The 22,556-nt window shown below is 42.5% G+C and overlaps 1 protein-coding gene across 1 annotated transcript in view; it reads left to right on the top strand.

The window, feature by feature from the left end:
* nphp4 (nephronophthisis 4) overlaps positions 1-22,556 on the top strand; it is a 173,375-nt gene that overhangs the window by 104,475 nt on the left and 46,344 nt on the right. Inside the window, exons 13-17 of the mRNA XM_084186484.1 lie at positions 4-185; positions 4,207-4,398; positions 9,098-9,285; positions 12,273-12,433; positions 14,426-14,594. Of these exons, the coding sequence (XP_084042610.1) occupies positions 4-185; positions 4,207-4,398; positions 9,098-9,285; positions 12,273-12,433; positions 14,426-14,594 (892 nt within the window). The remainder of the gene's footprint in view (positions 1-3; positions 186-4,206; positions 4,399-9,097; positions 9,286-12,272; positions 12,434-14,425; positions 14,595-22,556) is intronic.

Below are 22,556 nucleotides of genomic sequence, written 5' to 3'. Positions count from 1 at the left end.
CAGGAGCTCCCAGCTGCCAGCAACATCACCCACCTAGAGGTGGACCTCAACGTGTCCCCTAGGGACGGCCTCCCTGCATACCAGTCTGCTGCGCTGGCCGACGAGGGCCACCTGGAGCTCCAAGAGCTGCCATTCACCCCCGTCCATGCCCCCATCATCACCATGGGAACACACGCCGCGCCCAGGTGAGCACCAGAGGCCAGGGTCCTTGTCACAGCCAGCGGTTTCACACATCGGTCCCTCGCCTGCTTTAGGTGCCTCTCAGAACGCCTGCATGTTAATGGAAGGATAGGGTCCTCAAGGTCCTTTATATTGACGTTACAAGGAGGTGTCCTGGGACAAATGGCATAAACAACGGGACAAAATGTATTAGATAACCGTGACCCTTCAAAGCTAACTACAGCTGGATTACTAGTACTGTATCTCAAGTGGTGTTGTGTCATTTAAAGGGCTCTATCGCCGGCGCTAATGCAGTTCTACACTAGAACCCTGGTATTTTACAACCATGATAAATCACTCACATCTGATCGGTCAGGCTTGAATAGCGTTCATGATCCACACTTGCGGCTGTTACTCGTGTGATAAAAGGCTATTGAATGCTAACCGGCCTCGCACCGTGGCTTTGAACATGCCTCAAACACTCTCCTTGTTTAACTGCTGCGTTATCTCCGTCCAAAGGCTTGGGCAGCAGTCCATTACATCACAATTCTCTACTGTCTTGCTATCTACCGAGAGATCAATGGTTCAGCTAATTGGTCTAATGTGCAGTGGGTAGTATACAGTAGGTGGAACATTCAGTTAGGAGACAATTTAGAGGAGTAGGATCTGCCCCATTCTAAAAATAGCATCTCAAGTGACTATTTACGATACAAGACAGTGTGCAGTAGTCATTTATAAAGGGGGGCCATTCTTTAAATAATCTGTGAGTACTAACAGCATACAGTGCCTTGCAAAAGTATTCATCCCCCTTGGCATTTTTCCTATTTTGTTGCATTACAACCTGTAATTTAAATAGATTTTTATTTGCATTTCATGTAATGGACATACACAAAATAGTCCAAATTGGTGAAGTGGAATGGGAAAAATAACTTATTTCAAAAAAAATAAAAAAATAGATAATGGAAAAATGGTGCGTGCATATGTATTCACCCCCTTTGCTATGAAGCCCCTAAATAAGATCTGGTTCAGCCAATTACCTTCAGAAGTCACATAATTAGTTAAATAAAGTCCACCATGTGAAATCTAAGTGTCACATGATCTGTCACATGATCTCAGTATATATACACCTGTTCTGAAAGGCCCCAGAGTCTGCAACACCAATAAGCAAGGGGCACCACCAAGGAAGCGGCACCATGAAGACCAAGGAGCTCTCCAAACAGGTCAGGGACAAAGTTGTGGAGAAGTACAGATCAGGGTTGGGTTATAAAAAAAATATCCGAAACTTTTAACATCCCACGGAGCACCATTAAATCCATTATTAAAAAATGGAAAGAATATGGCACCACAACATACCTGCCAAGAGAGGGCCGCCCACCAAAACTCACGGACCAGGCAAGGAGGGCATTAATCAGAGAGGCAACAAAGAGACCAAAGATAACCCTGAAGGAGCTGCAAAGCTCCACAGCGGAGATTGGAGTATCTGTCCATAGGACCACTTTAAGCCGTACACTCCACAGAGCTGGGCTTTACGGAAGAGTGGCCAGAAAAAAGCCATTGCTTAAAGAAAGAAATAAGCAAACACGTTTGGTGTTCGCCAAAAGGTATGTGGGAGACTCCCCAAACATATGGAAGAAGGTACTCTGGTCAGATGAGACTCAAATTTAGCTTTTGGGCCATCAAGGAAAACGCTATGTCTGGCGCAAACCCAACACCTCTCATCAACCCGAGAACACCATCCCCACAGTGAAGCATGGTGGTGGCAACATCATGCTGTGGGGATGTCATCGGCAGGGACTGGGAAACTGGTCAGAATTGAAGGAATGATGGATGGCGTTAAATACAGGGAAATTCTTGAGGGAAACCTGTTTCAGTCTTCCAGAGATTTGAGACTGGGACGGAGGTTCACCTTCCAGCAGGACAATGACCCTAAGCATACTGCTAAAGCAACACTTGAGTGGTTTAAGGGGAAACATTAAAATGTCTTGGAATGGCCTAGTCAAAACCCAGACCTCAATCCAATTGAAAATCTGTGGTATGACTTAAAGATTGCTGTACACCAGCGGAGCCCATCCAACTTGAAGGAGCTGGAGCAGTTTTGCCTTGAAGAATGGGCATAAATCCCAGTGGCTAGATGTGCCAAGCTTATAGAGACATACCCCTAGAGACTTGCAGCTGTAATTGCTGCAAAAGGTGGCTCTACAAAGTATTGACTTTGGGGGGGGTGAATAGTTATGCACGCTCAAGTTTTCAGTGTTTTTGTCTTATTTCTTGTTTGTATAACAATAACAAATATTTTGCATCTTCAAAGTGGTAGGCATGTTGTGTAAATCAAATGATACAAACCCCCCCAAAAATCCATTTAAATTCCAGGTTGTAAGGCAACAAAATAGGAAAAATGCCAAGGGGGGTGAATACTTTCGCAAGCCACTGTATCTGTTTACTAAATAGATAATATAGAGCTAATGTAATGTAGGCGGTAGGCTATCATAATAATAGTCATAATATAATACAGTCATCGTGTTACAGAGGAATACCACATGAGAAATTACGGCGTGCAAATAACAGACACGGCATACGGCGCTCAAACAAACATTTTACATTTACATTTTAGTTATTTTGCAGACACTCTTATCCAGAGTGACTTAGAGTAGTGAGTGCATACATTTTCATATTGTTCTTACTGGTCCCCCGTGGGAATCGAACCCTCAACCCTGGCGTTGCAAGTGCCATGCTCTACCTTACTGAGCAAACGATTGCATTAGCACAGAATGAGATGAAAACAATTGGCTGGCATGGAAACCAGTCTTACAGGCTGTGTCCCAAATGGCACCCATTATCTTTGACCAGGGACCATAAGGGGGCAGTATACGGTATAGGTAATAGAGTGTAATTTAGGATATAGACACAGTGTCTGGAACACAGACATACGTAGTGCTGTTCACTGGGACGAAATGTATGGTACTCTGTCTTTAAAAAATATAAATTCTGAAAGGAATGACCCACTTATTTGAGGAGGATCACTATGAACTTTATTAATTTAATTTCAATAATCACAACTGTGTATCAGATTGAACTCCTTTTGAAATGAAGACAGTGGCTAGAATATTAATCCAATCGGGGGTGAATTAAGATATTACTTTTGGAGGGGGAGACGGAAGTGTGAAATTGATATAGTCATGGTAAACTCGCTCATTTGATGAGGTCTTTGACATTCCCCTCCGAATAAGCCCAAACTGTAATTAGTTATATGAGAGTCTGTTTTTTTAGTATTACTTTTCAAGTCAATTTTATTTACAGATATGATTTGTCAGATTTGTCTTACTGACATTGAGTAGTATCTCGTGGTAAACAACAGGTTGTTCATTTTCCCTTCCCTGAATGTGCACTTTAACCAACCATCTGTGTCTGCTGCTCTGCTACTTATCATGCACGGAGTAGTCCATGTCAAAATCAAAAATATAAGTTATGGATGTCATGGTTTCCGAAAAACAGGTGGGCCACTGTGATTAGAGATAACTACAGATTATGGTGTAAATCCTAAGGGAGCGTTTTGGCACCGGTCCTCCTCTCCCCCAGAAGGGATTCTCTCTTCGTGTGTTATCGCTGAACAGGATGGGGATGCCAACATCCTCAAACCATCTTAATCATTCTCCCTCCATGTTTCGAACGCAAACCTGAGTACTAGGGTTGGGGTCAATTACTCTCTTCGTGAATTGAATATAGTATAGTGACTATAGAGTATAGTATAAGGACTATTTCACTGGAATTGACCCTAACCCCTGCCTTGTACTGGCTAATTCCCATGTCACTGTGTTTTTCCATTACGTTTGGTTGCTAATACAAATTGCTAAGTACTCTCTAGGGCTGTGTCTGAAATGAGACCATTTTCCCTAGTATGTAGTGCACTACTTTTGGCCAGAGCCTCATGGGCTTCCTAAGGGGCTCTGGCCAAAAGTAGTGCACTATATAGGGAATAGGATCGATGCCATTTCAGACGCAGCCTAGATTGTTCTTTTTGTTTGATGATTGTTTCCTCTTATTTTGCAGCTCTTCCTCTGTGAGTTCCAGGAGCTCCCTGGCCCACCTCTACTCAGCCGGTTTCCCCCACATCACAGACCCCAGTGGGGTGGTGGCTGAAGTGCTGGACCCGACAGAACCAGTCAACTTTGACCCCCAGAGAGAGGAGGTGGATCCCCTGCAGGGCAATGTGCTCCTGCTGCAGTTTCTGGCATTTTCCAGGTGAACCCACAGCCATCTGGTCATGATTGGGGCGCTACGGCACCATGCATAAACATCACCCGCGTAGTGTAGGCTGAAATTGATTCTAACCAGCATGTTATGTACTCTATTGTACTGTACATTGTCTTCCAACGTTCATATAGGATGGATTTGCCCTGTGCATCCAGAATGCAATGCAAGTGTAAGGGTGTATCCTAACTTCAGTCAAATGTTTACTTTGTCATGCATTGATTTCAATGGGCGAAATAAGTGAACATTTGACTTAAGTGGACGCTAGGATTCGCCCCATAGTGACGAAACCACATATGAGGATTTGTGATTGACTATTTTTGTCTGCAAATAAGAATAATGGGCTTGAAAAAATATATATTTTATATGAGCCTCCACACCATTTGTATTAAAATATAAGAAGAGACATTCCTGTGTGCACTTGGTCGCTAGCCAAGGACATACGGTGCTTTGTGATGTTGACGTCCAGCCAAGATTACTTCAGTGCACTTACACACACTTACTCTTGGCGGTTTAAGGCTCACACGCACGCATGAAAACATACACACACACACGAAAACACACACACAAAGCCTTGTCAAAGACATCCCAGTTCCTGCAGCTGTCCCCTCTGCCAAAGCCTGACTTTTATTTTGTCATCAGCTCTGTCATCCCCAAGATATAGGCATCAGGCATTTGTCATATGCATCATCGACGGCCCTGCGAGTAAAGGTACAGCCACTTCTTTTGTGGCTGCAGCTTTGAGGCTTCAGTGCAGTTTGAAACATAATGGTAGCTTTTATGTTTTGACAATTACCGCTTTGACTGAATTGCAGGCTGGCAATTTACAGTAGTCTACCACACATAAAAGGAATCAACAGATACTGCTCAAAATTGCCATAAGTGGGGAGAAATTAGGGATGTGACATTTGTAATAAAAAAAGGGTATTTTACTTAATAAAGCTCGATGTTATCCTTTTTCCTGCCATCTCAGCTGCTCATTTTCACTAAAACAATTTCAACCACCTCACAAATACATACTTCATGCCAACTTGAAGGCTCTCCAAGTATCCCCGGTACTCGCGGCTCGCTCCGAAACGATGGACACAACACACTTTCTTTCCCTAACAAACTTGATAAATGGGTACAGCAGGCAAGGGGGATAGACTGCGTCTCTCTCTACGATGCTGTAATTATCAATCTTGTCTGTTTACTGGAAGAATATTCATGTCCAGCTGTGTCAGAAATGGCACCCTATTCCCTATATAGCGCACTGTGCCCTATATAGGGAGCCATTTGGGACACAACGCCAATCTCTGTAGCCATGTAGAGACATTAGCTTGTGCCGGCCTCTTTATTTTACATTTTAGTCATTTAGCAGACATTTTAGCCATTTAGCAGACGCTCTTATCCAGAGCGACTTACAGTTAGTGAGTGCATACATTTTTTCATACTGGCCCCCGTGGGAAATGAACCCACAACCCTGGCGTTGCAAGCGCCATGCTCTACCAACTGAGCTACACGGGGCCTTTATCACGGGAACCTCAGCCTGTGTGAATCTCCGGGGTCAGACTTTGCTCTTATTAAATTCCACTTCAACGTGGTGGTTTTGATACCGTTCGTGCTCGGTGGGCCTCACAGTGGCTGCCTCTCCCTAAACGCTTCTCCCCCCCTTCATATAATGCCCAATGATTGATTGCTAATCTTCTCGCAGGGAAATAGAGAAGTAATCGTTTCCGTCCCTAATCTCACTCGCAGCTAATTTATTCCTAGCACCAAGACTGAGGGGACGGCGGGCGAGAGTTTGGGCCCACCCACGGTTTGGAGAGTATGTGTGTAGAGAGTGTGTGTGTGTTTAGTGCTAATACGCTCAGAGGGTGGTCATTTTAAGTTGTGTGAAATAGAAGAAAGTTGAGGACTTATTTAGATTAAATCTCTCTACCACCTATAGTTGATTTCTCGACTAGGACAAAAACTACATTCCTCTTGCTCTGAAAGAAAGTACATTTGGTCCCATCATCAAAACGCTGCTACGATATTTTTTTTTTATCTCACTGCCAATCAGAACAAGCATGCTTTCTCATTGCACAGAAAATGTTACTAAAATAGTATTTTACCCCCGGTTACAGGGTTACAACAGGTTTTGATAGGGTAGGGCCAGATGAATCCATCCATGGTTGGAAAAGGTGTGATGCTGTAGGCCTATAGCTGCTAAGAGGGCACCTTTTCTATCAGCCTCTGTTTTATGTTTTTTTTATTAAGTGATTTAGCCCTCCTAAACCCAGAACCCTTGGTTTTAAGGAACTATAAAAAGGACGGGGATATGGGTAAAAAAAATGATTTTTGTTTCCAGGAACGAAGCTGTATGATTGACTGATCTGACTCTCTGATTCAATTTGATTTAATTACATGTTTAAATGGGTGTTATTAAATCCTAAATGTGCTTCTGCCACTGCACATGGATTGGTTCGGGAAAAAAATTATCATACTTGGCAGGAGCTCAGCGATGACATTCCAAGTAGAACGTAATATTAAAGTGAATATAATATATGCCTGAGTACTGTGTGGAGTAGCAGTCTTTATTATCACCCAAGGGGCAATTTGCTATGCAGAAAGTAGACAAATTCTGTACTCGGACAACATATAGAATATACAGTGGGGAAAAAAAGTATTTAGTCAGCCACCAATTGTGCAAGTTCTCCCACTTAAAAAGATGAGAGAGGCCTGTAATTTTCATTTTCATTTTCAAAAATCCAGAAAATCACATTGTAGGATTTTTAATGAATTTATTTGCAAATTATGGTGGAAAATAAGTATTTGGTCACCTACAAACAAGCAAGATTTCTGGCTCTCACAGACCTGTAACTTCTTCTTTAAGAGGCTCCTCTGTCCTCCACTCGTTACCTGTATTAATGGCACCTGTTTGAACTTGTTATCAGTATAAAAGACACCTGTCCACAACCTCAAACAGTCACACTCCAAACTCCACTATGGCCAAGACCAAAGAGCTGTCAAAGGACACCAGAAACAAAATTGTAGACCTGCACCAGGCTGGGAAGACTGAATCTGCAATAGGTTAGCAGCTTGGTTTGAAGAAATCAACTGTGGGAGCAATTATTAGGAAATGGAAGACATACAAGACCACTGATAATCTCCCTCGATCTGGGGCTCCACGCAAGATCTCACCCTGTGGGGTCAAAATGATCACAAGAACGGTGAGCAAAAATCCCAGAACCACACAGGGGGACCTAGTGAATGACCTGCAGAGAGCTGGGACCAAAGTAACAAAGCCTACCATCAGTAACACACTACGCCGCCAGGGACTCAAATCCTGCAGTGCCAGACGTGTCCCCCTGCTTAAGCCAGTACATGTCCAGGCCCGTCTGAAGTTTGCTAGAGTGCATTTGGATGATCCAGAAGAGGATTGGGAGAATGTCATATGGTCAGATGAAACCAAAATATAACTTTTTGGTAAAAACTCAACTCGTCGTGTTTGGAGGACAAAGAATGCTGAGTTGCATCCAAAGAACACCATACCTACTGTGAAGCATGGGGGTGGAAACATCATGCTTTGGGGCTGTTTTTCTGCAAAGGGACCAGGACGACTGATCCGTGTAAAGGAAAGAATGAATGGGGCCATGTATCGTGAGATTTTGAGTGAAAACCTCCTTCCATCAGCAAGGGCATTGAAGATGAAACGTGGCTGGGTCTTTCAGCATGACAATGATCCCAAACACACCGCCCGGGCAACGAAGGAGTGGCTTCGTAAGAAGCATTTCAAGGTCCTGGAGTGGCCTAGCCAGTCTCCAGATCTCAACCCCATAGAAAATCTTTGGAGGGAGTTGAAAGTCTGTGTTGCCCAGCGACAGCCCCAAAACATCACTGCTCTAGAGGAGATCTGCATGGAGGAATGGGCCAAAATACCAGCAACAGTGTGTGAAAACCTTGTGAAGACTTACAGAAAACTTTTGACCTGTGTCATTGCCAACAAAGGGTATATAACAAAGTATTGAGAAACTTTTGTTATTGACCAAATACTTATTTTCCACCATAATTTGCAAATAAATTCATAAAAAATCCTACAATGTGATTTTCTGGAGAAAAAAATTCTCATTTTGTCTGTCGTAGTTGACGTGTACCTATGATGAAAATTACAGGCCTCTCTCATCTTTTTAAGTGGGAGAACTTGCACAATTGGTGGCTGACTAAATACTTTTTTTCCCCACTATATACAACATAAAGACTATAAATATAGCCAAGCAAAAATGTAAACAATTCATAAAAAATCAAGATGGCCTACTTTAACTGATATAGCCTTTAGCGTAATAGTAATAGTATAGTTTATTGAGAATAGTGAATGTGGTATACATTGTAGACTAAGTCAGGGTTAAAAACTGTGAATAGCACCTACTGTATGTTGGAGTACATAAAGTCTACGTCATATAACAGTAGGGTTTAGTGTGAATAGACGCTGTGTTGTAGTGTGTGAAGTAATGTTGTGTGAATAGTGTGCACTACAGTACATGCAGTTACATCATGTCATGTAAGGGTTTATAGTGTGCACAGGAGCTACAGAATGTCGCAGTATTTAAAGTAATAGTCAGTCTAAATACTGTACACTACAGTACATGAAGTCTACATCATGTAATGAAAGGGTTTAGCATAAATATACTTTGTAACCTTTGTTTCCTCTCTTCCTGTTTTCCCACAGGATACCACAACAGGGGGTGAGCAGCGACTGGCCAGACTCTGTCCATTTCACCTTCCAGCTCTACCGCTTCCCGCCAGTGACCACACAGCGCCTGAAACTACTGGGTATCGACAAGCTGCCGAAGAAATCTAGCGAGACGCCACCCTGTGTCCTGGCCATCATTAACAAGGATGGAACAGTCAACTCTGGTAAGGGGGGACCAGAGGAACCATTTTGAACTGTACTAACCAGACCTGAATTCAAAAACGATTTTAAAAAATGTCAAATACTTTAGCTGGGCTTGATTGAGCTTGCCTGGCGCAATGGAACCAGTAGAATAGTTGTGCTAACCTGCAAACCCCACCGATCTGGCACTCCAAGCAGGCTAAAGAAAAAACGAAAAGTATTTCAAATAGTATTTGAACCCATGTCTGTTGAATATACTAGAATACAACATCATTTTCATGTGATGATTTGCAAACACTCTTATTCAATCACAGAGCTCATTTTGATTGAATCATTCCTTTATTCATGCATAGGGCCTAACGAAACGGCCTAGATATTATTACCGGTACTGAGTGGGTTCATCCCAAATAGCACCCTTTCCCTATATAGTGCACCATTTCTGATCAGGCCCTATAGGGCTCTGATCAAAGGTAGTGCACTATATAGGGAATAGGGTGCCATTTGGAATGCAGTCCCTGAGTGATATTGAATGACACCCCTGCTCCTATCCCACGCCCACCTCCTTCTCTGCACCCACCCATGATGTGTGCCCAGAACATATTGTACATGATCATGAACACATTTACATATGTATGCAAGCTGCAAGTTTCCCTCTTTCTCTCTCTCTCTCTCTGTATAACTGTATTACAGATTTAGGATCTTAATTTGACCACTCTTTTGTTGCTGAGAATTTTCCTGCACATCAGGAAATCCAAACTTGTAGTGTATTTGAGTTTTAAAAAGGCTTCTAAATTTTGTAATTTCCACTTAAAATTTTGACTTGATTTGCCCTAACAAAAAATGTATCAACCCCTACAAAAATTGCCATTAATTTTAATTCACATTTCCTGTTGTTGCAGGATTTTTTTCCTGCTGTAGCAAACTGGCTCAAATTAAGATCCTACATCTGTAGCAACATGAGCAGGATCGAATTCTCTTTAGCATGCAAGATGTGTCTTCAAGCCTAAGATATCATAAAAGCTGCTTTTCTCTGAAGCTCTTAGACCAGACATGATGTACTGTACCATGGCAGCATGAAATATATACAGCAAGGTAGTACAGCTGCTAGTGACGTCGAGGGTGACATGGCTGCACCGAGGTGGCCTCGCACTACCTAGGTACCCAGCAGGCCACAGGGACTGAGAACATGAGTCATAGGGATTACATTTACATTTACGTCATTTAGCAGACGCTCTTATCCAGAGCGACTTACAAATTGATAACAGGGGATACATCCCAAATAGCACCCTATTCCCTATAGAGCCCAGGTCAAAAGTAATGCATGCACTACATAGGGAATAGGGTGCCAGGGCTTGTTGGGCTTTTCTTTTTCCGTTCACCATTGTGGGAATAAGATCATGTTCTTACATCTGCGTCTGGTCATTTTGTTATTTTTTATTTTATAAAAATGTTTTACCCCCTTTTCCTCCCCAATTTCAATCTTGTCTCATCGCTGCAACTCCCCAACGGGTTCAGGAGGCGAAGGTCGAGTCGTGCGTCCTCTGAAACATGACCCACCAATCTGCGCTTCTTAACACCCGCCCGCTTAACCCGGAAGCTAGCCGCACCAATGTGTCAGAGGAAACACTGTTCAACTGACGACCGAGGTCCGCCTGCAGGCGCAAGGAGTCGCTAGAGCGTGATGAGTGAAGTAAAGCCCCCCCGGCCAAACCCTCCCCTAACCCGAACGACGCTGGGCCAATTGTGCGCCGCCCTATGGGACTCCCGATCACGGCCGGTTGTGATACAGCCTGGGATCATTCCCAGGTCTGTAGTGACGCCTCTAGCATTGCGATGCAGTGCCTTAGACCGCTGCGCCACTCGGGAGGCCCCTGCGTCTGGTCTTTTGATTATTACTTTTTTTAACCCTTAATGAAACATTGGTGTAACCTTGGTATAACATTGATTGTTGATGGGGGGTTTGAAGGGTTGCTTTGGTGTTTGATGTGTTATGTACTAACGAGGCACTGTGTACGAGACGTTCGCACCTTGCTTCAATACACACAGGCAAACACGAGCACACACACACACAAATCCATTAGATTAATCGGAATTCGATGCCTTAAATAGGCCATTTTCAAATCATTAGCCTAATTTAATGTGAGCTCTTATCCTGAATTGACCTTATAGGACCGTATGTGTGTGTGCACTAGGGCTGGGAATTACCAGGGAGCTCACAATGCGATATTATCACGATACTTAGGTGCCGATACGATATGTATTGCAATTCTCACGATTCTATATATATATTGCGATTCAATACTGTGATTTTTATTGCGATTTGATGTTTCAAACATATTACTCACCATATGTCTTCTGCAGAGGGACAAGAGAGCGCCATGAGAACAAGTTTTGATCAGTCATGGAAATAAAAGTGCTGAAAACAAATTGGCTCCCTATTTAAAAAGAAGCTGGAGAACATTTTACATTTACATTTTAGTCATTTAGCAGACGCTCTTATCCAGAGCGACTTACATGAGCAATTAGGGTTAAGTGCCTTGCTCAAGGGCACATCGACAGATTTTCACCTAGTCGGCTCGGGGATTAGAACCAGCGACCTTTCGGTTACTGGCACAACGCTCTTAACCACTAAGCTACCTGCCGCCCAGGTACAGCCAACTAGCGCAAAAATAATATTGCGATATTGTCAAAACGATATGATATATCGTCAAAAACAATATCCCGATATGTAACTATAGATTTTTCCCCCATCACTAGTGTGCACATGCACATGTGAGTTAGTATGAGTCCATATGAGTGTGTATGCTTTCTCTGTGTTTAAATGTGTAAATGTGTACGTATTCGTGTGTCCCTCCCCCCTCCTCATTGTGGTGTATCATTCATAGAAATAGAATTACTACTATGGGTACACTAAATATGGCCGCCGGACCACCCATTACAGAGCCATTGACTTGAATGGGGATGCGGTTCTAGTAATTTTATCTTCATGGTATCATTTCCCTCTTCCCAGGCTCCCCGGGGCACCAGCTGCAGTTCCGTGTGGACGGGGCGTTCTTGCAGCCGGGCGAGAGACGCTGGTTCCTGCGCTACCTGGCCCTGCACACTCTGCAGGTGGACGTGTGGGACAGCCAATCCCTCCTGCTTATCGGCTCCACAGCCCTGGGGCTCAAGGTACAGTAAGACAGAGGTTGAAGGTCAATGCCTATTAGCCTCACCTCACATGGTCAGATGGCACACTCTGACTGGCAGTTGTCCTTGTTTGTTTCTACCACACATGACACCCTATATTTCACTATATCTAGCCTGGGTGCCAGTCGGTTTCTGCTCTCTTGCCAACTCCTTATGGAGCTAAGAGCAGAAACAGACTGGCACACTGGCTATCGCACTACTTTTGACCAGGCTCACCCAATTTGCCATAAAGTGCTCTACTTTTGGCCAGACTCATCCCATTTGCCATAGTGGTATATACAATGCAACACTTTTGGTCAGAGCCATTGTGAGATATTTTTAATTGAATGGAATATTTATGTCCAGTAGGGCTGACCCCAATTAGTCGACTGGTGGATTTTTGGTCGATAGGCTGTTGGTCGACCCTAAAAAAAATTTAGTCGAGCATTAGAAAAGATATACAAAATGTATGGCACACGAGACACCTGTCTAATTCGTTCCCATCTCAGTGAACTAATCCATTGCGGAGGCCGAGACTAATCCATTGTGGAGGCCGCGGGGATGGCAGAATCCAAGAAGAAGAGGAGTGTGGCTAAGATTACACAATGTCTCTCTCCAGAATGCGCTCTCTCCCATCAATTTGTGCACATTCACTGTTTCATAACTTAATTGTGTGAATTGTTTGCATTTGATTGTTAGTCTATCAATTCCCCATTACCTACATCACCAGTAGTACATTTACCGTTAATTCCTATAATCTCTAATCTACAAGGTTTGTTTGGTTACAGTAATTTCAGTTAATGCATTCAATATATTTTTATTCCAGTCTGTTACCGTTCTCATTGTCAGACTGGACATGTTGTTTGCAGAGCGCACAACCTATGCTACACTTGTGAGAAACAAGTTTTGGTTTTGGTCAGTCAGTGCTAAGCAGACTTATGGAATTGTTTTAAGATGGTCATACGATGGATCATTTAGCTATTTGATTTTGAATTTTTTTACACATTTTATCCCTTTTTTGGGGTAGGCACAAAACTACCTTCATACTTCAGTTCGTTTTTAAATCCGGTACCTTCAGACGAGTCCTGTGAAACTTGTGGGTGTCAAAACGGAGAACACCATCGTGTCCGTGAGAATCTCCCCTTACCACAGTGGGGTCCCATTAGTTTGTAGCCCAATCGGTTCGGAAGCTACCAAACAGAAGTTGGCACATCGACGGTACTGACTTCAGACAAGTCTCCTGACACGGGGAACACCATCGTGTTCATGAGAGTCTCGCCTTTCCATAGAGTGGTCATAATAGTTTGTAGGTCAAACCGTTCTGACGTTTTCGTGAGAAGACCGGTTTTCGGGATGTCTCATGGTCTGACAAACACTGCTCTAGCTTTGCCACTGACTCCTCGTGTAGCCTATTACCGGCAACTTCAGGAGAGTAACGGCAGAATCTGCGAAAGCCAGTAGGAGCGGAAGACGGATGGTCGGGTCAGGTTAAGGTTTTTATCTTCTGGTTATCTTGATCTGCCTCTCCTGTCTCTGTGCAGCATATGTTGCATCAGTAGTTTAATAATAATAATAATAATAATATGCCATTTAGCAGACGCTTTTATCCAAAGCGACTTACAGTCATGCGTGCATACATTTTTTTGTGTATGGGTGGTCCCGGGGATCGAACCCACTACCTTGGCGTTACAAGCGCCGCGCTCTACCAGCTGAGCTACAGAGGACCACGAGTTTGGCTGGTGTTGTGTCTCTGCGCAGCGTATGTTGTGTCAGGGCCATTCTGCCTGATTGTTTGGATCTGAACGCGCCCCTATCTCTGCCCCCGATCTCTGAACGCGCCCCTATATTGTTGTATTCTCTGAACGCTCCTCTGTGTCTCCGCACAGAATATGTTGTGTCAGGGCCGTCCTGTTTGTTTGTTTGTGTTGTGTCTCTAAGCGCCCCTATCTTGTTGTGTCTCTGAACGTGCCCCTGCATCTCTGTGTCTTCATTCAGCATATGTTGAGGCAGGGCCGTCCGGCTGTACAGGCCACTCATGAGCTGGAGGTCATCACCACAGAGTACATGGGCGAAGGCGTGCCGGTGAGCCTGCACCGGGCCCCCACCCCTATCAGCGTCTTCACCACCATCAAGGGTCGGCTCCATCTGCGCCTGGGCAACGTGGGTAAGGGCGAGAGCACTGCATTTATTACTGAAGTATATCCATCTACTCTTCTATCCATCCATCACTCTTGATTGTCTCACCTTTTTACTATCAATTACGATGAATTGTGTTACAGTTGTAACCAGGTATCAATAACAGGAAACATAAACTAGAACAGTGAAGTGGTACGGTTGGTGAGGCGTTGCGCTCCACAGAGAGTTAAGGTAGAAGTAAGTACACCGACTCTATTTCCCTTCAACACATGGTTGGCTGAGTTTTAGGAAGAGCACACTCACACTGTCTACCAGGACAATATGGAAAGGGATAAGGAGTCTGGAGAGCACACGTACTGTAACTAACTACAGACTTGGATGGGAGCACACAGTAGTAAGGCTTGATTGGATTTCACTTACGCTACAGTACAATGTATGCTTGGGTGACATTGGGTGAGAGCGTTGTAGTCTATGTGTTGGACTTACACTAGTTTTGAGACACAACGTCCGCGTGTCAAGCAGTTATCCAATTGAAGTGTTTAAGCCCTACGGTGTCACGGCAGCTGTTGATAGTTTTGCCGTTCATCGTCGTAAGAAATAATACCCACTCATAAACAGTACATATCACCGTCGGGCCTCGAAAAGCCCAATTTTCCAACAGAGTAAATTGTGGTTCTAATACGACTCGCTTCCTCCCTGCTTATCTCCTAAAGCAGGGTAAGAGCGCGGTGAGAAATTGGAAACGTCTGGCATGTAATTTCCAATCAAGACTTAGATATCCATCAGGCCCGGCTCTGTCTCCCAGCAGCCGACAGTTGGAATCAATTTACAGACGAGGATGCCCATGAATCAGCCCTGTGCACACCGAGCACCTCCATCTCTCCCTCTCTAGCGCCCTCTCTTTCTCTTCCTCTCTCCCTCTCTCCCTGTCTCTGAAGCTCTCTCTCTCTAGCTGTTTCACTCCCTACCTACCTCACTCACTCTCTCTTGTCCTCTCTCTAGCTCACTCCATCTCTTTCTCTCTCTTGCTAACTCTAATTCTCTCTCCATCCCCCCCTTCCTCTGTTGGCTCTCATCAAGCCTTAATGAATCTCTCATCTTATTTGATCCTCTGTGAGAGATTGTCATTAGCGTGTTTGAGGGAGAGCTGGATTGACCTAATGCCAAGACAGATGGAGGTGGTGGAGAGAGTGTTCTGTTCTGTTAGGGGCCCTGGTGAGCTTCACTCTTTCTCAGCACAGTACCCCAATAACGATGGGGGGGGTATCTCTCAGAGTGGAAACGAGAGAGAGACAGGGGTGGGAAGAGTGAAGGAAAGAGAGAGACTGAGAGAGATCGAGGAGGTGGAGCGAGAGAAGACCAAAAAGTTCAGAGAGAATAGGGGGGAGTGTTTGAACTAGTTATGGCTGAGGCTGTGCTTTGGTGTTTTAATGTCTTGGTTGTTTTGTTGGTGATTTGTTTTCGGTAGCTCTATTGTTACATCATATGATGATTGGTGGTACCTGTGTTGTATGTAGCCTGGTCACAGATATATTTGCTATTGTTAACTCCATTGCTGTCATTGTCAAGCCAAACAGTTGTCTAGAGAGCAGAAACAGCCTGGCACCCATACTATGTTATATGCGTGTGTCATCTGGATTTTGGTTAATGAAAATGTCTACATTCCTGTATGCTCCTGAAGTCACTGGTTAGTTAAGCGGCCATCTCTCTGTTCTAATTTTATGGCTTTCGTTCATGCGTGCTATTAATCATGTCTTTCCTACAGCCTGCTTGGAATTAATCAGAATTAGCCTTTATTGGAAACAAAGTCAAATCAAAGTTTATTTGTTGCATACACAGTTGAGCAGATGTTATAGTGATAGATAGATATATACAGTGCATTCAGAAAGTATTTAAACCCTTTGACTTTTTCCACATTTTGTTATGTTACAGCCTTATTCTAAAATGGATTAAATCGTTTTTACCCCCTCATCAATCTACACACAATACCCCATAATGACAAAGCAAAAACTGTTTTTTTGAAAATGTATATAACATTTACATAAGTATTCAGACACTTTGTTGACGCACCTTTGGCAGCGATTACAGCCTTGAGTCTTCTTGGGTACACACCTGTATTTGGGGAGTTTCTCCCATTCTTCTCTGCAGATCCTCTCAAGCTCTGTCAGGTTGGATGGGGAGCGTCGCTTCACAGCTATTTTCAGGTCTCTCCAGAAATGTTTGATTGGGTTCAAGTGATCAGAAGTATGTGGACACCTGCTCGTCGAACATCTCATTCCAAAAACATGGGCATTAATATGGAGTTGGTCCGCCCTTTGCTGCTATAACATCCTCCACTCTTCTGGGAAGGCTTTCCACTAGATGTTGGAACATTGCTGCGGGTACTTGCTTCCATTCAGCCAGCTCCACAGCGGAGATTGGAGTATCTGTCCATAGGACCACTTTAAGCCGTACACTCCACAGAGCTGGGCTTTACAGAAGAGTGGCCAGAAAAAAGCCATTGCTTAAAGAAATTAATAAGCAAACACGTTTGGTGTTCGCCAAAAGGCATGTGGGAGACGCCCCAAACATATGAATAGTTATGCACGCTCAAGTTTTCAGTTTTCTTGTCTTATTTCTTGTTTATTTCTTGTTTATTTTGCATCTTCAAAGTGGTAGGCATGTTGTGTAAATCAAATGATACAACCCCCCCCCCAAAAAATCTTTTCCACATTCATTGTTGGGAAAGGCCCGTATGTAAGCATTTCACTGTTAGTCTACACCTGTTGTTTACAAAACATTTGATTTGATTTGGTGTGATTGTGGTAACGTACAGGAACTCAAGCCCTTTTGTTCTCCCGATCTGTAATACCTCACCATAAAATGCAGACCGTATTACCTCAGAGATAAAGAAATTAGGTCATTGTCACTGCCGTGTATATTTCCCCCCGAAGCCAAATCTCAAGGAACTACACTGGATTATGTGCAAACTGGAAATCGCATTTCTAGAGGCCTCATTTATTGTAGCTTGGGACTTTAAAGTGGAACTGACAGTGTTTCTGTTCATATACACCACCAGGAAGAATGACACCTTTTTTGGGGGGGACAAGCGAGCATATAGTCATTTTCACATTTTCATACTTTCATAGAATGTTTTTTTTTTTTTAGGGGGTAGATCAGCTTTAATATTTCAGATAGATTGTAACTTCCATCAATGTAATTGTCTGCATCACTTCCAATCCCCCATATGTTTTTTTCTCTCGCAAATATATATATACATATATATATATATATATATATATATATATATATATATATATATATATATATATATATATATATATATATATATATATACAGTGGGGGAAAAAAGTATTTAGTCAGCCACCAATTGTGCAAGTTCTCCCACTTAAAAAGATGAGAGAGGCCTGTAATTTTCATCATAGGTACACGTCAACTATGACAGACAAAATGAGAAAAAAAAATCCAGAAAATCACATTGTAGGATTTTTTATTAATTTATTTGCAAATTATGGTGGAAAATAAGTATTTGGTCAATAACAAAAGTTTCTCAATACTTTGTTATATACCCTTTGTTGGCAATGACACAGGTCAAACGTTTTCTGTAAGTCTTCACAAGGTTTTCACACACTGTTGCTGGTATTTTGGCACATTCCTCCATGCAGATCTCCTCTAGAGCAGTGATGTTTTGGGGCTGTCGCTGGGCAACACGGACTTTCAACTCCCTCCAAAGATTTTCTATGGGGTTGAGATCTGGAGACTGGCTAGGCCACTCCAGGACCTTGAAATGCTTCTTACGAAGCCACTCCTTCGTTGCCCGGGCGGTGTGTTTGGGATCATTGTCATGCTGAAAGACCCAGCCACGTTTCATCTTCAATGCCCTTGCTGATGGAAGGAGGTTTTCACTCAAAATCTCACGATACATGGCCCCATTCATTCTTTCCTTTACACGGATCAGTCGTCCTGGTCCCTTTGCAGAAGAACAGCCCCAAAGCATGATGTTTCCACCCCCATGCTTCACAGTAGGTATGGTGTTCTTTGGATGCAACTCAGCATTCTTTGTCCTCCAAACACGACGAGTTGAGTTTTTACCAAAAAGTTATATTTTGGTTTCATCTGACCATATGACATTCTCCCAATCCTCTTCTGGATCATCCAAATGCACTCTAGCAAACTTCAGACGGGCCTGGACATGTACTGGCTTAAGCAGGGGGACACGTCTGGCACTGCAGGATTTGAGTCCCTGGCGGCGTAGTGTGTTACTGATGGTAGGCTTTGTTACTTTGGTCCCAGCTCTCTGCAGGTCATTCACTAGGTCCCCCCGTGTGGTTCTGGGATTTTTGCTCACCGTTCTTGTGATCATTTTGACCCCACGGGGTGAGATCTTGCAAGCTCCCTCCAAAGATGTTCTATTGGGTTCAGGTTTGGCTAGGCCACTCCAGGACCTTGAGATGCTTCTTACGGAGCCACTCCTTAGTTGCCCTGGCTGTGTGTTTCAGGTCGTTGTCATGCTGGAAGACCTTCTCCCATTCCTCCTCTGGATCATCCAGATGGTCATTGGCAAACTTCAGACGGGCCTGGACATGCGCTGGCTTGAGCAGGGGGACCTTGAGTGCGCTGCAGGATTTTAATCCATGACGGCGTAGTGTGTTACTAATGGTTTTCTTTGAGACTGTGGTCCCAGCTCTCTTCAGGTCATTGACCAGGTCCTGCCGTGTAGTTCTGGGCTGATCCCTCACCTTCCTCATGATCATTGATGCCCCACGAGGTGAGATCTTGCATGGAGCCCCAGACCGAGGGTGATTGACCGTCATCTTGAACTTCCATTTTCTAATAATTGCGCCAACAGTTGTTGCCTTCTCACCAAGCTGCTTGCCTATTGTCCTGTAGCACATCCCAGCCTTGTGCAGGTCTACAATTTTATCCCTGATGTCCTTACACAGCTCTCTGGTCTTGGCCATTGTGGAGAGGAGAGTCTGTTTGATTGAGTGTGTGGACAGGTGTATTTTATACAGGTAACGAGTTCAAACAGATGCAGTTAATACAGGTAATGAGTGGAGAACAGGAGGGCTTCTTAAAGAAAAACTAACAGGTCTGTGAGAGCCGGAATTCTTACTGGTTCGTAGGTGATCAAATACTTATGTCATGCAATAAAATGCAAATTATTTACTTAAAAATCATACAATGTGATTTTCTGGATTTCTGTTTTAGATTCCGTCTCTCACAGTTGAAGTGTACCTATGATAAAAATTACAGACCTCTACATGCTTTGTAAGTAGGAAAACCTGCAAATTCGGCAGTGTATCAAATACTTGTTCTCCCCACTGTATATACTTATTATGGACACTGTTGTTATTAGTTGTTGTTATTAGTCCCATCCTTCAGCTCCATTCAACACCTCCCATCTATCTTGTAACACCATCCATATTGGATTTCTATTTGCCATATATTTTTCAACTGTACTGTGATGTTTTACAAAGGTTCTGAACCTTTCTATTCTCATTGTTTCTGAATTGAATATAAACATTTTTGCTAAAAGTATTATTATATTATTGATCGATTGACTATGACTTTTCAGATCACCCAGTAGTGCTATCTGCAGGGTTAGCTCCAGGTAAATATTGCAATCCTTTAGCCATTCCTGGACCTGTGTCCAAAAACAAGCTACAAATGGACAGTACCAAAACAAATGATCTAATGATTCTGTCTCTTCGCAGTAAAATCTGCAGAGCTGGGAAGATTGTATCCCCCATATAAATAACATTATATTGGTAGTAATCATTTTATATAATAATTTAAATTGAAAAATTCTAAGTTTTGAATCCGGCATCGTTTTGCGTATATCAATTCATAAACACTATGCCATGGAATCGGTACGTCAAAAATCTCTTCCCAACTATTTTGCAATCTATATGGGACGGCTGTCAAACCTTTGGTCCTTAAATGAAACTGGTATACTTTTTTATTTGTCATAATTTTCTTTAACCAATTATATTCTTTAATGCAAGGCCGACAGACAAGTTCCTTACTTTTTCCCCCTTCCACTTTCCTTTTCCATTTTTGCGGTAATGCTGCAATTATTTGGTTGTAATTTTGGGTAGAGCAGACATTTCCATATGTTTTTGTTAGCTGCATGTGCGACATAACTCCACCAGTCCTACCGATAATATCATTTACGAAGATTATACCTTTTTTAAACATTTTGTCAAAAAAAAAGTTGTTTTAATCAATTAGTATATTCGAGTTTAACCACAATATTTGTTGCATTATTTGTTCTGTCGTTTCTGGAGGATTAAATTGAAATTGCAACCAACTTTCTATGGCTTGTTTTAGAAATAGTGATATTTGGGAGATTATTTCCTTTTCAAATAACTTAAAGTGAGAGGTTGTAATCTGAATAAAGGGAAAAAGGCCATTCTTGAACATTGGGTGAGACAATCTTACTAATTTGCTAGAGAACCAGTTCAGATTTAAGTATAACTTTTGTATGACTGAAGCTTTTAGTGAAAGGTCTAATGCTTTAATATTTAATAATTTCTGTCCTCCGAATTCATATTAATTATATAAATAGGCCCGTTTAATTTTGTCTGGCTTGCCGTTCCAAATAAAATTGAATATTTTTTTCTCATATAATTAAAAAAACAGTTTGCTAGGCGTAGGCAAGACCATAAGCAAATAGGTAAACTGGGATAATACTAAAGAGTTAATCAGGGTGATCAGCAAGATCTTATCTATTTTTGCTAACTTTCTATTAAAATGTATTGGAGTGAGATCATTTATTTCATTTGGGATATGTATTCTGAGTATATCCACATCACCATCAGACCATTTTATTGGTAAACTACATGGTAATGTAAAAATTTTATTTTTTAGTGATCCAATACGTGATATAGTACATTTATCATAATTTGGTTGTAATCCAGAGAGGTTAGAAATTGTATCTAGATCCTCTATGAGGCTGTGGAGGGATTCAAGTTGTGCATTTAAAAGAAAACATGAATCATCAGCGTACAATGACACCTTTGTTTTTAAGCCCTGGATTTCTAATCCCTTGATATTATTGTTGGATCTGATTTTAATAGCTAACTTCTCGATGGCAATAATAAATAGATATGCCGATAGTGGACAACCTTGTTTCACTCCTCTTGACAGTTTAAAACTTTCGGAGAAATAGCCATTATTTACAATTTTACACCTAGGGTTACTATACATGATTTTAACCCAATTTATAAGAGATTGTCCAAAATTGAAATGCTCCAGGTATTTATATATAAACCCCAGTCGTACTTTATCAAATGGCTTTTCGAAGTTTGCTATGGTTTCCCAGATTTTTCATAGTGTTCTATTGTTTCCAGTACTTGCCTTATATTATCTCCAATGTATCGCCCATGTAAAAAACCTGTCTGATTAGAATGAATAATGTCCGACAATACCTTTTTACTTTCATAGAATGTTTGTGAATGACGTAGAGTAAGGCATTTGTGAAAATATATTGTAATATAGAGTGGGAAATCGGCCGTGTGTTTGGACAATTAATAGACACTGCAGTAAATGAAACCTAATTAAAGCATCTGTCTTGTCCAGGACCGGACTATACAAAAACTGGTGTACAAGAGCCAATCAGAGCTACAGTAGGCCTATATGCAAATAAGCCATTTGCCACACGGTCCTGCCATCATTCACTTTGAACTGGGCTGTTTTTTTTAAGGCAGTAGCAACAGCGTGACTTTAGATCATTAGAAAGCATTCGCCAAAAGCCACAAAATACACCTGAATGGATTTCTGCAACTATGTAAATACCATGGGAGTCCTCTTACATTTGGGAACTTTACTGTCCTATTGATCAAACAATCATGAACACGTAGGCCATCTCTCCTTCAGTTGCCTATGCACATCAACAACAAGATCAACAACTGTTAGCCAGAGGTAGATGAGCTAAAATCTAACGAGGGAACTGTAGATAAACCCTCTCAAAGTCTTTCAGCTTGTA

This window comes from Coregonus lavaretus, assembly GCF_964263955.1.
Source record: "Coregonus lavaretus genome assembly, chromosome: 22".
NCBI classification, from domain to species: domain Eukaryota; kingdom Metazoa; phylum Chordata; class Actinopteri; order Salmoniformes; family Salmonidae; genus Coregonus; species Coregonus lavaretus.
Note: the sequence above shows the minus strand (reverse complement) of the source record. Positions and strands in the feature narration are given on the sequence as shown.